The sequence below is a fragment of the Coregonus clupeaformis genome, chromosome 18 (assembly GCF_020615455.1).
Source record: "Coregonus clupeaformis isolate EN_2021a chromosome 18, ASM2061545v1, whole genome shotgun sequence".
Lineage (NCBI taxonomy): Eukaryota > Metazoa > Chordata > Actinopteri > Salmoniformes > Salmonidae > Coregonus > Coregonus clupeaformis.
In genome coordinates this window covers 9225603-9239479 of record NC_059209.1, presented here as the reverse complement: position 1 = coordinate 9239479, position 13877 = coordinate 9225603, and the positions used below count along the sequence as shown (strand labels likewise).

Genomic DNA, 13877 nt, shown 5'->3' with positions numbered 1-13877 from the left:
CTAGAAATTACTTTCAAATTCTGTTTTCAGGCAAAATGTCTATCACTGTTCATTTTCACAAATCTATACAAGAGGGCAGAATATGGAAGTCTATAAAAATGTCTTATTACCAATAACTTGCATCAATGTTTTCAGTAGCCTCTATCAAAAGCTCCTGCTTGCTTGTTGTGAATTATGCTCAGGTGCACATATTTCCAATTCAACCATGAGGCAAAAAAATGTGGTAAAAGCTCTTGTTGATCCTGCAATCTGAACAAATACCAAGATGCTGTATTTTCAGCTGATATTTCATTTGTTTATGGAAATGCATATTGTTTATGCAGTGTTGAGGAATGTGAAAGAACACCCTTGATTATTTTTACTGTGATAACTTATTTTGATTTTGTAAGCCAACACTTTTGAGATCAGTCAATAAATGCTTCTGGTATTGACTTATATGCTGCCCCTGTCTTCATGTTGTTGCTGGACATATCTTTTTAAAAATGTGTGTAGGTCACCTAAATCATCAGAAAAATTGCCCCCCCTGAGAATTTTTTCAGGAGCCGCCACTGCGTTTGACCCAATCAGTTGTGTTGTGACAAGGTATACAGAAGATAGCTCTATTTGGTAAAATACCAAGTCCATATTATGGCAAGAACAGCTCAAATAAGCTGTTTTCTGAATTCTAAAAATAAAGAAAAACCCTTGAATGAGTAGGTGATCTAAAACTTTTGACCGTTAGTGTATAACACTTGGGGGGGATGTCAGGGCCTAGACCATATAAACGGAGTAGAAAATAAACCACAATATTACCTCAGAGGAGCTATAAATCAATAAGTTGAAACCAGAATATTATCTGGTGCCATTTTTTCTTATGTTATTCTATGGGCTCTATGTCAAGATCGTTAACAGTTTTCACTCGATCAATTTACACATTTAAACTTTACAATTTCAACATAAAAGTTAAGTATCACTCAGATAACCGTTTAGACTTGTGTACACCACATACTGTACCTTTGAAGTCGGAAGTTTACATACACTTAGGTTGGAGTCATTAAAACTTGTTTTTCAACCACTCCACAAATTTCTTGTTAACAAACTATAGTTTTGGCAAGTCGGTTAGGACATCTACGTTGTGCATGACACAAGTAATTTGGCAAGTCGGTTAGGACAATTGTTTACAGACAGATTGTTTCACTTAAAATTCACTGTATCACAATGCCAGTTGGTCAGAAGTTTACGTACACTAAGTTGACTGTGCCTTTAAACAGCTTGGGAAATTCCAGAAAATGATGTCATGGCTTTAGAAGCTTCTGATAGGCTAATTGACATCATTTGAGTCAATTGGAGGTGTACCTGTGGATGTATTTCAAGGCCTACCTTCAAACTCAGTGCCTCTTTGCTTGACATCATGGGAAAATCTAAAGAAATCAAGTCAAGACCTCAGAAAAAAATGGTAGACCTCCACAAGTCTGGTTCATCCTTGGGAGCAATTTCCAAACACCTGAAGGTACCACGTTCATCTGTACAAACAATAGTACACAAGTATAAACACCATGGGACCACGCAGCCGTCATACCGCTCAGGAAGGAGACGCGTTCTGTCTCCTAGCGATGAACGTACTTTGGTGTGGAAAGTGCAAATAAATCCCAGAACAACAGCAAAGGACCTTGTGAAGATGCTGGAGGAAACAGGTACAAAAGTATATATATTGTGATGTCACGAGAGGCTACACAGCTTTCAGCGGGATTGCTCAAGTAGTGCAAGGAGACCAGGTTCAACCAAAACAAGGATTTTATTAAAGGTCTTGGGAAACTAACGAAAGTATAACACAATACTGTTCTCTGGTGGCTCTTAAGGGTTAACAGTTCAGGGATGTCTCTTCCACATCCAAAATCATAACTCTCCCTCGCTCAAATAACTTTTCCCCAGTCTTACTGTCTTCCACGTTGCAGCTAGTGGCCAACCCAGCAAAACGTCCTTCCAAATGTCCCACACGTATTTCCACCGGTGCATATATCCAAAGGTGAGTATTTCCCCCAACGGTAAGTATCTCCAAATCCTTATATTCCTCATGGAAGTGGACGTGCAGCACTCTTGTCCTCCAGAGAGCCCAGCTTGGAGACCGTGTCTCTTCCCTTCAACAAACCTTCAGCTCATCAGCTCCTGATTGGTTTCAGCTGCGTGGGAAGATTGGCCATAGAGGGGTGGAGTTCCCGACCATACCAGCAGATGGAGCCATAGCTGTCTGGGTTTGCAGCCACCTCAGGGGGATGTAACGTCCCTCCAGGACACAGCCTCTCGTGACATCACACATCCCCCTCCTCGGGACCGACGTCCTCGTCGGGGTAAAGGCAGCGAAGAAGGCATCACGCCGGAGAGGGCGTCCGCATTGCCGTGGTGCTTGCCAGACTGCTCTCTCTTCAACTCCTCCAACTCTAGGACCAGGGACTCAGCCTCCTGTTGTCTCTCCTTGAGTTTCTTACTGAACGCATCAGCCTTGGTTTTAGCAGAGTTTAGCTTCTGTTGAGCAGCTTTCAGTTCCTTCTCTCTCTCTGCCTCCGCATTCTTCATCTTGTTCTCCAACACCTTGTACTTCTCCTCTGCCTTCTTCTGGACCTCCTTACTACTGCGCAGGGTCTCCTCACACTCCTCGATGGTCCTGCGCAGCCTCTCCAGCTCCTCCTGTTGCTTAGGGAAGGAGCTCTGTTGGAGTTTAGCCTGGAGGATATCTAACTCTTCTGTCTTCATGTCTAACTGTTGCTTTAACAAACGATACCTCTCAGCGGTCCCCTTCAGACCAGACAGTTCTTTGTCCAGATTCTGTAGCTCCGTCTCTGTGTCGGTCTGGGCACCTGCCATCCCTATCAGAGCCCGGGCGGGAGTGAGTAACTCGGAGGATTGCACCGGAGCCTTCCCAGGATGAGTCTTGCCTCTCCGTTTCCGAGGTACTCGGGTTATCCTCTCCTGAGACTCTCTCCAGAGTGGGTAAAAGGCTGGGCAGTCTCGTCCAATTAGGACAGGGACGGGGAGGGAATCAACCACCCCCGCCGTCGTGTGTATGGTTCCCCGTGTGCTGGTCATTGTAAGTTCAGTAATGGGGTATTCTCTGGTGTCCCCATGGACACAGGAAACTGGGAGGACTTTCCCCGGGGTCAGACACGTTGGGCCCACCAAATCCTTACGCACCAGGGTGGCCCGGCTACCAGAATCCAGTAAGGCCTCCACATCATGGTGATTCACAGTTACCGGGCAGGTGGGGGGTCGATCTGGGCCGCCATCTACGACTCCCAAGAGCGAGGCAAAACGATGTGTGGGTGCTGAGCTGGAGGACTCCGCAGTGGGCATAGGTTCATCGGCTGGTTTCCCACACTGCCAGGAGATATGTCCCATCTCCCCACACCGGTAACACTGTCGAGGTTCCCCATCCTGGTGTACTCTTCTTGGACCCGCCTGGTTTCTGGCTCCCCCTGGAGCCGGGATAGATCCTGACGTGGCTGGGTTCGAGACCTTGGGGTCCTTTGGACGGGCTCTTCCCATTTGTGGTGGGGCCGCCCTCCTGGGGTCTTTTCGGGAAGCATTCAGCATCTCCGCTGTGGCCTGGTACTTTTCCACAGCTTCCACGGTCAGATCAGCCGTGGTCAAGGCCTGTTGACTGATGAACCGTTTTGCCTCATAAGGCAGGGCGCGTAGGTAACGATCCACCACAACGGCCTCCACCACCGCCGCTGCTGTATTCCTCTGCGGATCCAGCCATTTCCTTGCGATTCGGACAAGTTCATGCATCTGCGCCCGAGGAGGTTGGTCTGGTTGGAAGGTCCAGCTGTGAAAGCGCTGGGCCATACCAAACTTTGTGAGTCCATATCTGCTGAGGATCTCAGACTTCAGGGCATCATAGTCAGTAACCTGGTCAGGGCCCAGGTCCCGGACAGCATTCAGCGATTCCCCGGTTAGAAAGGGGGCTAACAGACCAACCCACTGTTGCTTGGGCCAGGCTTCCCTAGTGGCCGTGGCCTCAAATGCATGCAGGTATGCCTCAATGTCATCGGTAGCTCCCATCTTGGATATAAAGTCACTTGCCTTTATTGGGCGGGTATTTTGGACCACCCTCTGTCTCTGCAACTGCAATTCCTCTGCCTTCAGAAGGTTGGCTTTCTTTTGCTCCTCCAAGAGAGCCACGTTTGCTTGCATCTGGGCTTGCTGGCCAGCAACAAGGGCTTTCAATATGTCCTCCATTTCAGTCGGGGCGGGAGCCTACGGCCAACTTGGAAAACTGGGTGATCAAACCTTCGGTATCCTCCTCTGACATGCACTATTAACGCTTGAGCGTGCCCGTATTCTCCACCATCTGTGATGTCACGAGAGGCTACACAGCTTTCAGCGGGATTGCTCAAGTAGTGCAAGGAGACCAGGTTCAACCAAAACAAGGATTTTATTAAAGGTCTTGGGAAACTAACGAAAGTATAACACAATACTGTTCTCTGGTGGCTCTTAAGGGTTAACAGTTCAGGGATGTCTCTTCCACATCCAAAATCATAACTCTCCCTCGCTCAAATAACTTTTCCCCAGTCTTACTGTCTTCCACGTTGCAGCTAGTGGCCAACCCAGCAAAACGTCCTTCCAAATGTCCCACACGTATTTCCACCGGTGCATATATCCAAAGGTGAGTATTTCCCCCAACGGTAAGTATCTCCAAATCCTTATATTCCTCATGGAAGTGGACGTGCAGCACTCTTGTCCTCCAGAGAGCCCAGCTTGGAGACCGTGTCTCTTCCCTTCAACAAACCTTCAGCTCATCAGCTCCTGATTGGTTTCAGCTGCGTGGGAAGATTGGCCATAGAGGGGTGGAGTTCCCGACCATACCAGCAGATGGAGCCATAGCTGTCTGGGTTTGCAGCCACCTCAGGGGGATGTAACGTCCCTCCAGGACACAGCCTCTCGTGACATCACAATATCCACAGTAAAACGAGTCCTATATCTACATAACCTGAAAGGCCGCTCAGCAAGGAAGAAGCCACTGCTCCAAAACCGCCATAAAAAAGCCAGACTACGGTTTGCAACTGTACATTGGAACAAAGATCATACTTTTTGGAGAAATGTCCTCTGGTCTGATGAAACAAAAATTGAACTGTTTGGCCATAATGACCATCGTTATGTTTGGAGGAAAAAGGGGGCGGTTTGCAAGCCGAAGAACACCATCCCAACCATGCTGTGGGGGTGCTTTGCTGCAGGAGGGACTGGTGCACTTTACAAAATAGATGGCATCATGAGGAAGGAAAATTATGTGGACATATTGAAGCAACATCTCAAGACATCAGTCAGGAAGTTAAAGCTTGGTCGCAAATGGGTCTCCCAAATGGACAATGACCCCAAGCATACTTCCAAAGTTGTGGCAAAATGGCTTAAGAACAACAAAGTCAAGGTATTGGAGTGGCCATCAAAAAGCCCTGACCTCAATCCTATAGAAAATGTGTGGGCAGAACTGAAAAAGCGTGTGCGAGCAAGGAGGACTACAAACCTGACTCAGTTACACCAGCTCTGTCCGGAGGAATGGGCCAAAATTCACCCAACTTATTGTGGGAAGCTTGTGGAAGGCTACCCGAAACGTTTAATCCAAGTTAAACAGTTTAAAGGCAATGCTACCAAATATTAATTGAGTGTATGTAAACCTCTGACCCACTGGGAATGTGATGAAAGAAATAAAAGCTGAAATAAATCCTTCTCTCCACTATTATTCTGACATTTCACATTCTAAAAATAAAGTGGTGATCCTAACTGACCTAAAACAGGGAATTTTGACTAGGATTAAATGTCAGGAATTGTGAAAAACTGAGTTTAAATGTATTTGGCTAAGGTGTATGCAAACTTCCGACTTCAACTGTACCTGTTTAAGAAAACAAATAAGAAAGAGACAGGAGGAGAAACGGTTATAGTTGTCACATGCGTCTTCACAGGCGTCTTCTTCGAGTGTTGTTAAGGGAAGGGGAGATACAAACCAGTGTCCTGCTTCGCCCCCTGCTGGTGGCAACAGTCATAAACAATTCCCAATGGAAATTCTTGGAGGACTCAGCCCAAAATTATAGTGGATTACAACCATATACAGTAATTGATTACAACAACAATATCTAAACCGTGTTTTATAAATGCAATGTGATTCCATAACCTTATGGGGAGCCAGAACTATAGCGTACGAAAAAAAAACATTAATACTTAGACAGGTTTCTGTGGGTTTGCAAAACGTGTACTTCACAAATTATAAACATACAATAGTCTATGCTATCACAATCTAATCTCAAAATGAGATGGCAAGTATCATCTACAGTAGATACAAGAAACAACAAAGTAGTCATAAGGTTGCCTAACACTAAATACAATTAGAAAATAATTTATCCTTACATGTGAGATTAATGTATGGTTTTTAAATATATGCCAAGTAAAAAAAACTATGGTTCTGGAATACATTTCAAATGAATAATGCATTGAACAAAAACACTAATGTTATGAGTACATTTTGCATTATGAAAATACATGTCCATATTATTATTTTTGGTATGGGTGTGTGAGATTTATATATGTTATTAAAATGTATGTCACGTATTTTAAAATATATCTCATGTTCTTTGATATATAAGGCCATATATTACTTTTATGTATGGGAAGCCGACGATGCAGACCTGAAATGGATGGAGGATCATCGGAGTTCTTCATCTAGATAAAGAAAGATGGAATATTTTGATTTAAGCTAGCTAATTATTATTGAGAGTTGCTTAATGAAAGGGTATTTATTGGTCATTGTAGCCAGCTAGCTAACACGTTATGTAGTTGCTCTCCTATAACGAGCATGTAGCTAGCTATGCATTTTTATAACTCTCCTCCTTTCAAGTATCGTTAGTGCTGTTGGGCAACTAGCCCTGAATTAGCCAAACGTGAGTTTTTTGCATTTCGATTCCAGGTTATTTTATGTATGTGCTTGCCACGCTTCGGAAAAGGAACCAAAGGGGTGACGCAAAGCAGCATTTTTTTTTTGTTGAGTCTTGAACCAGTGTGGCTACTACTAGCTACATTTGTTTGCTAAGTTTGTCAAAGGGATGTCTGTGGAATCGTTTCAATAACTCTGTGAAAGATTGAGACCTATGATGGAAGACAAAGGCACAACATTCCGTTGCTGTGTGCCCCTTCCAAGACGGGTTGGCATTGCACTGTGGAAGCTGGCAACGCGGAATATAGGAGCCTAGGTCACTTGTTTAAAGTGAGTGTCACAACTGCTTTCGGATGTGTCCATGACTTTGTAGGGCGGTCACAGAGCTGCTTGAGCCAGAGTTTTTGGTTGGGTGCGTGTGCGCGAAAGTAAACATATATTTTTTACTCACCCTATTTGTAGACTAGTTGAACGCCAATGCCATCCTCCTCTTTTTCATGTTGTCAAAACGGTCTATGGCTCTGTCAAACAGTACTCTTTTAGTTTTTGTTGTCAAAGGCTATCTAGCTAAAATGCTTGCTAGCTAACTTCCTCGCATGGGCAACTATGAACCAGCTAAGTTAGCTAACTAGTTAACGTGAGCCTAAATGGGCTAGGCTACATCTAGGCTACAGATTGAACTTCAATCGTCTCAGGCCAGTGGCACAACATATTAATTTATGGTTAGATCAGAATTGCCATCATAATCATTGGCCTGCACAGAGAATTAAGTCAAAACCACAAGTCCAAATCCCCATTTCCATCCATGGCTTATGAAAGGGACGATTTTGCAAGCTAGCTACTGACACAAGCAGACCAGGATGCGATTTGATTGGTGTGAAGCCAAATCCAAACTGGCCTCCCTTGGGGGGCGTTTTGCTGCACCAGGACAACCCACAGTTGAGCTCAGCTCAACTCTGATTGGCTAATTATTTTATGATTGTTTTATCAAGGGAGGCCAAATGCTTTCTGGCATCAACCAATCAAATGCTACAGCCGCAACATGTCATACTATTTTGGTCCAGACAGCATCAGATACATGGGCTACACATACTTAGACATAGGGGCACTGTTTCCCTCGCTCTGATGATTTCTTCGGTGAGATTCAGCCACTTGCGAATTTACGAAAAATTATGAAAACACAAAGATTTTTATTAGAATTTTTTTATTGATCAAATATTTGGGGAAGCCTGGCTTCCCTTGGCGTCCATGAATACAAGCCACTGAACATAGGTGCCCCTGGCAATGTTCACAATGCCCGGGTGCTACGCCAGTCAGAGTTCTGGGTGCTCGCAGAGAGAGGTGACTTCTTCTCGAGCAGAATGAAAAACATTTGTCAACGGCAGGTGTGCTACTATCTACTTTGTCATGGGGACTACCTGATTCTACCATGGTTGGTCAAGCCTGACAATGAAAGGCTCAACCCATCACAGCAGACGTACAAAAAGGTGTGCTGCGCCAGAGTTGTTGTGGAGAATGCATTCGGGCGACTAAAGGGCAGGTGGAGATGCCTATTGAAACGGAATGACCACAGTCTGAAACGACTTAAACAGATGATTCTGACATGCTGCATATTGTGCAATCTGTGTGAGAGGCCTGGCGAGCCCTAGAGAGAGGTGCTGCTTACTGAAGACAACAGCACAGAGCCAAGAGTGCCACATGGTGGAATGATGTACGGAATGTGCTGGTACTGTATTTCAGCATGCAGTATAATGTAGACTTTGTAGAAATTGATCATGCTCAAAACTATTCCTCCAAGGACTTCTGCTACGCACACCTTTTTTTCTGACTTTCAACTACTTGAAGATATCTTTCACTTTGTATATTTCTTTACAGAGATAGCATGCAGTATGATGCTTAAAATTTGAGATTTTATGTGGACCCATCTTCCTTTTCAATGTTTGTGCTAGGATGTTTTCAATAAAAGTTTTTAGTGTCACTGTTTTGTGTTGTGTCAAATGAATTTCAAACCAACCAATCATAGATTCACGTTTCAGCCTAAAGGGTAGTAGTTGCTTCATTCATTTTTGGACTGTTAGACCTATCAGTCCAGAGACCCCAGCAAAAATCAGCTTTTCATTTATCTTACTTTCATTCAGCCCTTATATTTAGCCTCACAATTAAGTGTTTTACTATTTTCTTTTCAGGACAACCAGGGCTACAAGTAGAACACAATTTGACATAAGCAGTTGCAGAAATTGTTTGCTCACTTGGAAAAAATAATATCCAACTAGTCAGTGACAACTGTTTGGAGTTTGTGACAGCAACTATGTGAGCTTATTACAGTATTATAGACACTATGTCCTGGGATTTCCTATGATCTTCTATGTAGAAGAACCCCTTACCTTCTAACAACTCTTGTGTGGCTTGTGAGCGTCATAGAGCAAAAAAAAAAAAAGCATAACGTTTTTGTATAAAAGACCCGGCCCCGCTCTAGTTCAGCCACCATTAATCACACAGACTAATGGTTGGTATCTACTGATGCGGTAGTCTGTAGTTCAAACACACAAAGTTAAAAAGGGGTAAAAAGTTGAAAATGAGCCGGTGATATGGTGGGACTTATGGGGTTAAATGTGTGATCTATAGCCATTCATTCTTAAAGAATGTGGTGGGGTGACAGTTTTGTTATTGTTTGAACTTCTGATTGATGCTTAACGGCAGCCTTTTCCATTCGTTTTCTCATAAAGCTGACCCTACTCATCAGACATTTATAATGAATCAATAGGTATATTACATACACTGAGTGTACAAAACATTAAGAACTCTTTCCATGACATAGACTGACCAGGTGAATCCAGGTGAAAGCTATGATCACTTATTGATGTCACCTGTTAAATCCACTTCAATCAGTGTAGATGAATGGGAGGAGACAGGTTAAAAAATAAGGATTTGTAAGCCTTGAGACATTTGAGACATGTATTGTGTATGTGTGCCATTCAGAGGGTGAATGGGCAAGACAAAATATTTAAGTGCCTTTGAATGGGATATGGTAGTAAGTGCCTGGCGCAGTGGTTTGTGTCAAGAACTGCAATGCTGCTGGGTTTTTCACGCTCAACAGTTCCCTGTGTGTATCAATAATAGTCCACCACCCAAAGGACATCCAGCCAACTTTACACAACTTTAGGAAGCATTGGAGTCAACATGGGCCAGCATCCCTGTGGAATGCTTTCGATACCTTGTGGAGTCCATGCCCTGACAAATTCAGTCTGTTCTGAGGGCTAAGGATGGAGAGGGTGGGGGGGGGGATTGAAATCATTGAAACACGTGAACTATGTACAAATAATAAGTAGAGACTGCAATGTGTCTAAAAACAAATACTGCAAATCAAACCATGCCAGGACGTAAACAATGTACAAGTAGAAAAATTTAAGAACAACACAGGAAAAACTATAAGAAGCATTATTGTCAATGAGGATCTGGGTGGATGGCGAGGTTCTGTAGGGAATCAGAAGTGGATGTGAGGTGGCAATGGTGGACACCAGGGCACTGAGCAATGCAGTGTTGAGCTTTGTCTTCAGACCTCTGTCCTTTGCTGCTGCAGCAGCCCGCGCTGCCTTCTCTGGGTGCAAGTCTTGGTACAGGAAAAGGGAATCAGGGGTGTGGACATGATGTGGCAATAGTGTCCACCAGTCGTCCCAGGATGCTGAGGAAACACTGGTTGAAAATGTGCCTCTCCTCTTTCTCCTCAGCCCACGCTGCCATCTCTGCAGCCCCTTCTTTTTCCTTTCTGGTGTCCCTCTCCTTCATATATTGAAAGTGTAGAAGTTTGCTGGGCCTCCGCCCTTTAGTTCCTGGTCGTTGCTCTGCATCTCCTTCAAAGCTTCAATCAACTCTCTCTGCCCTGATTCTCGATTCCTTTTGCCTGAAATAACTGTACAAATATTATTAGTATCCAGTACATATTTTAGCAGCTTTGCTGTGGATGCTATGAACCACTCATGTAGGCTGGTGGTGGCTCCACGTGTCCACAAAAGAAAACAAAAAACATTGGCAATCTACAAATTACAGGTGCAAACCTTACCGAAAGTCTGGTTGGTAGCGAACTGGCGAGGGAGAGGCCTGGATGGGCTGGTGAGCTGGCAAGGGTGGTACGAAAATGTATGCACTTACTACTGTAAGTAGCTCTGGATAAGAGTTAGCTCGCTAGCTCTTTTGTCCAAACCAGTTAATGCTAATGCTAAGTTAGCTAGCTAGCTAGCTAACAAACAAACATCACATGGACACATCTGTTAAATACAATGCGAGCTTGCCAAGTTAACAACTTCAAATGTAGCTTGTTTATAATAAAAACATTATTAACCACTTACCAGAGTTTTGTATCTCCTCCAGGAATTGCACCACAGTCCCAGACTGCAGTGTCTCACCGTTCCGTATCGCTGGCCTATGTCCCAATATAGAGTCACGGTATCTTACCATTTAAACCGCTTTCGATCGCTCCCACTCCTGCCATTGTGCATCTTGGCATCTCTGTACTTGCTTATAATTTTCTTACGTTTATTGCAAATGTGTTTATTGGATCGTAGGAAACCTAAATCACGCTACCACCACAACATCCGGTGTCTTCCTTCTACGTCACACGGCAGCCCCCAAATCCTGCCTTAAGTCGCCAGTGGCCTGGGTCTGGCATCTGTTTAAAGCAGGTCTGACACTGTCTCATCCGTGGTAATGGAAACAGAAAAGTCTGAGCCTTTTGGGTAAAACACTGGCGTAAAGTAACTGGTAACTGTCCAGCGAAAATCTCACTTTTAAAAGTTAACATTCCGTTCTCATACCCAAATAATGTTTTTGACTTGTCTTATATGCATATTTGTGGCCAAAGCATACATTTGAGAAAAACACACTTAAAAACCCCACCTCAAACTTGTATCTCAAACAGACAGTCTGAAAAATGCTTGCTATTTCCTCATAGAGAATGATGTCATCCTGCCTCATTGGCTGAGCTGGCCAATCAGCAGTCTACTCGCATGAATATTTTTAATGACCGGTATACGCCCACACCATTCTGTTGTTTGGGTATGCCCACAAATGCTGATGGTTATCCTAATAAAAATACTAAATACACCATTCCAACACAGATAAGCTGCTTTTTAACATACTTAATTAAAATAAATTGGAAGGAAAAGGATTTCACTCATATTGTAATTAATTATAGGTCATATTTCATACAAATCTGGAAATACTGGACAGTTACTTTAACATGTTACATGTCACATGTCACTTATAAACTTTACTTCCTGCTTGTCTTCCAGCTAGCCACCTGGGACCCAGTGCATGGCCTCAATGGAACGCTAACTGACAGGAAGCTGGAGAACAACATGAGAGGTGTGGTTCTGCGCGTGGTCACTGTCCTGGTGAGTACTGTACTGTTGTCTGTATCAGAGTTGGGTGAGGTTGCCCCTAGACGCTGATCCTGGGTCAGTTTAGCATTTTCCCCAATCAGAATTAAGGTTAGGATTGGGAGAGGGGAAGCTGATCCTAGATCTGTACCTAGGGAAAATGCATAGAGAATGGCCAAAAGGCCGTATTAGCATGGACAGTGCCAATGAGGGCTTCCACCATTTTAATGTAGTCAACTGGGTGGGACTTCTAACTTCATTGTCTGATCCCTCCTGCTGACCCTGTTGGAGTCATGTCTAACTGAGTCATCAGGAGGGATCAGCAAATTGTGAAGAAGAAAATGGACTACTTCAAATGGAAATTGCCTCAATGGCCCTGCCAAGTTGTCACAGACACTATAATGGCACAGATACAAAGATGACTCCTCTATCTATCTCTATGGGAAATGTCACCCTGTCTGTATCCGGCATGGGCCTGTATACTGCTGTTTGATAGACTTGGCATCATAAAGATATCACTCGTAATTGGTGCTGCTCAACACTCCCAGATTTAATTCAGGGTGTCTGTTCATGGGCCATAAGTGAACGGGCACTTCATTAAAAGCGATTTTGGGAGGATGAATTGACACCATGGAGCTCCATTATATTGAGATTTGAGTTTTGCTATCTCGCCTCCAGCACTGATTTGAGTCTCTTGAGTGCTTTAAAGATACAGAACTTTAAATTCTTCATAATCTAGCTTTGAAGTCTGGGGAGAAGAAAGAGATGATGCTACAACTTTGTGGCTCTCTGTCTTTTTTCTTCTTCCAGATTTTCATCCCTTTCAAAGAGAACATGGAGTATGTTTCTGAACATGATCTATTTTCTCAGAAACGGTGTGGAGGAAAAGGTTGGGGTGGGGTGGAGTGTCTATGTGCGCGTGTGGGTTTTCCCAGAGGCACAAGGGGAAAGACTGCAGTACTCACACTGACAAACCACAGATGGTGGTGGAGACCACTAGAGTATTTATTCTACTCCCTCTTTCTTGCTCTCTCTCCCTTACTCCTCTGTCTCAATCCTTCTGTGTGTGTGTGTGTGTGTGTGTGTGCGTCTATCTCTCTCTCTCTCTCTCTCTCTCGCTCCCTCTCTCTCTCTCTCTCTCTCTCTCTCTCTCTCTCTCTCTCTCTCTCTCTCTCTCTCTCTCTCTCTCTCTCTCTCTCTCTCTCTCTCTCTCTCTCTCTCTCTCTCTCTCTCTCTCTCTCTCTCTCTCTCTCTCTCTCTCTCTCTCTCTCTCTCTCTCTCTCTCTCTCTCTCTCTCTCTCTCTCTCTCTCTCTCTCTCTCTCTCTCTCTCTCTCTCTCTCTCTCTCTCTCCTCTCTCTCTCTCTCTCTCTCTCTCTCTCTCTCTCTCTCTCTCTCTCTCTCTCTCTCTCTCTCTCTCTCTCTCTCTCTCTCTCTCTCTCTCTCTCTCTCTCTCTCTCTCGCTCTCTCTCTCTCGCTCTCTCTCTCTCTCACACACACACACTCCCTCTCTCTGTCTTGCTCCCTCTCATTCCCTCGACCTCTATTATTGACATCCTTAATGAAGTGCCGCCAGTGAGAATTGGTGTGAAATGTCTAGAGTACT

The 13877-nt window shown here is 44.2% G+C and overlaps 1 protein-coding gene across 3 annotated transcripts in view; it reads left to right on the top strand.

Annotated features, from left to right (window-relative positions):
* grid2 (glutamate receptor, ionotropic, delta 2) overlaps window positions 1–13877 on the top strand; it is a 577776-nt gene that overhangs the window by 425055 nt on the left and 138844 nt on the right. For all 3 annotated transcript variants that reach the window (XR_006004078.2, XM_041904499.2, XM_045226775.1), the window contains exon 9: window positions 12187–12288. Coding sequence is in view for 2 of the 3 variants with exons in the window: in XM_041904499.2 (XP_041760433.2) it covers window positions 12187–12288 (102 nt within the window). In the remaining variant the exon portion in view is untranslated. The remainder of the gene's footprint in view (window positions 1–12186; window positions 12289–13877) is intronic.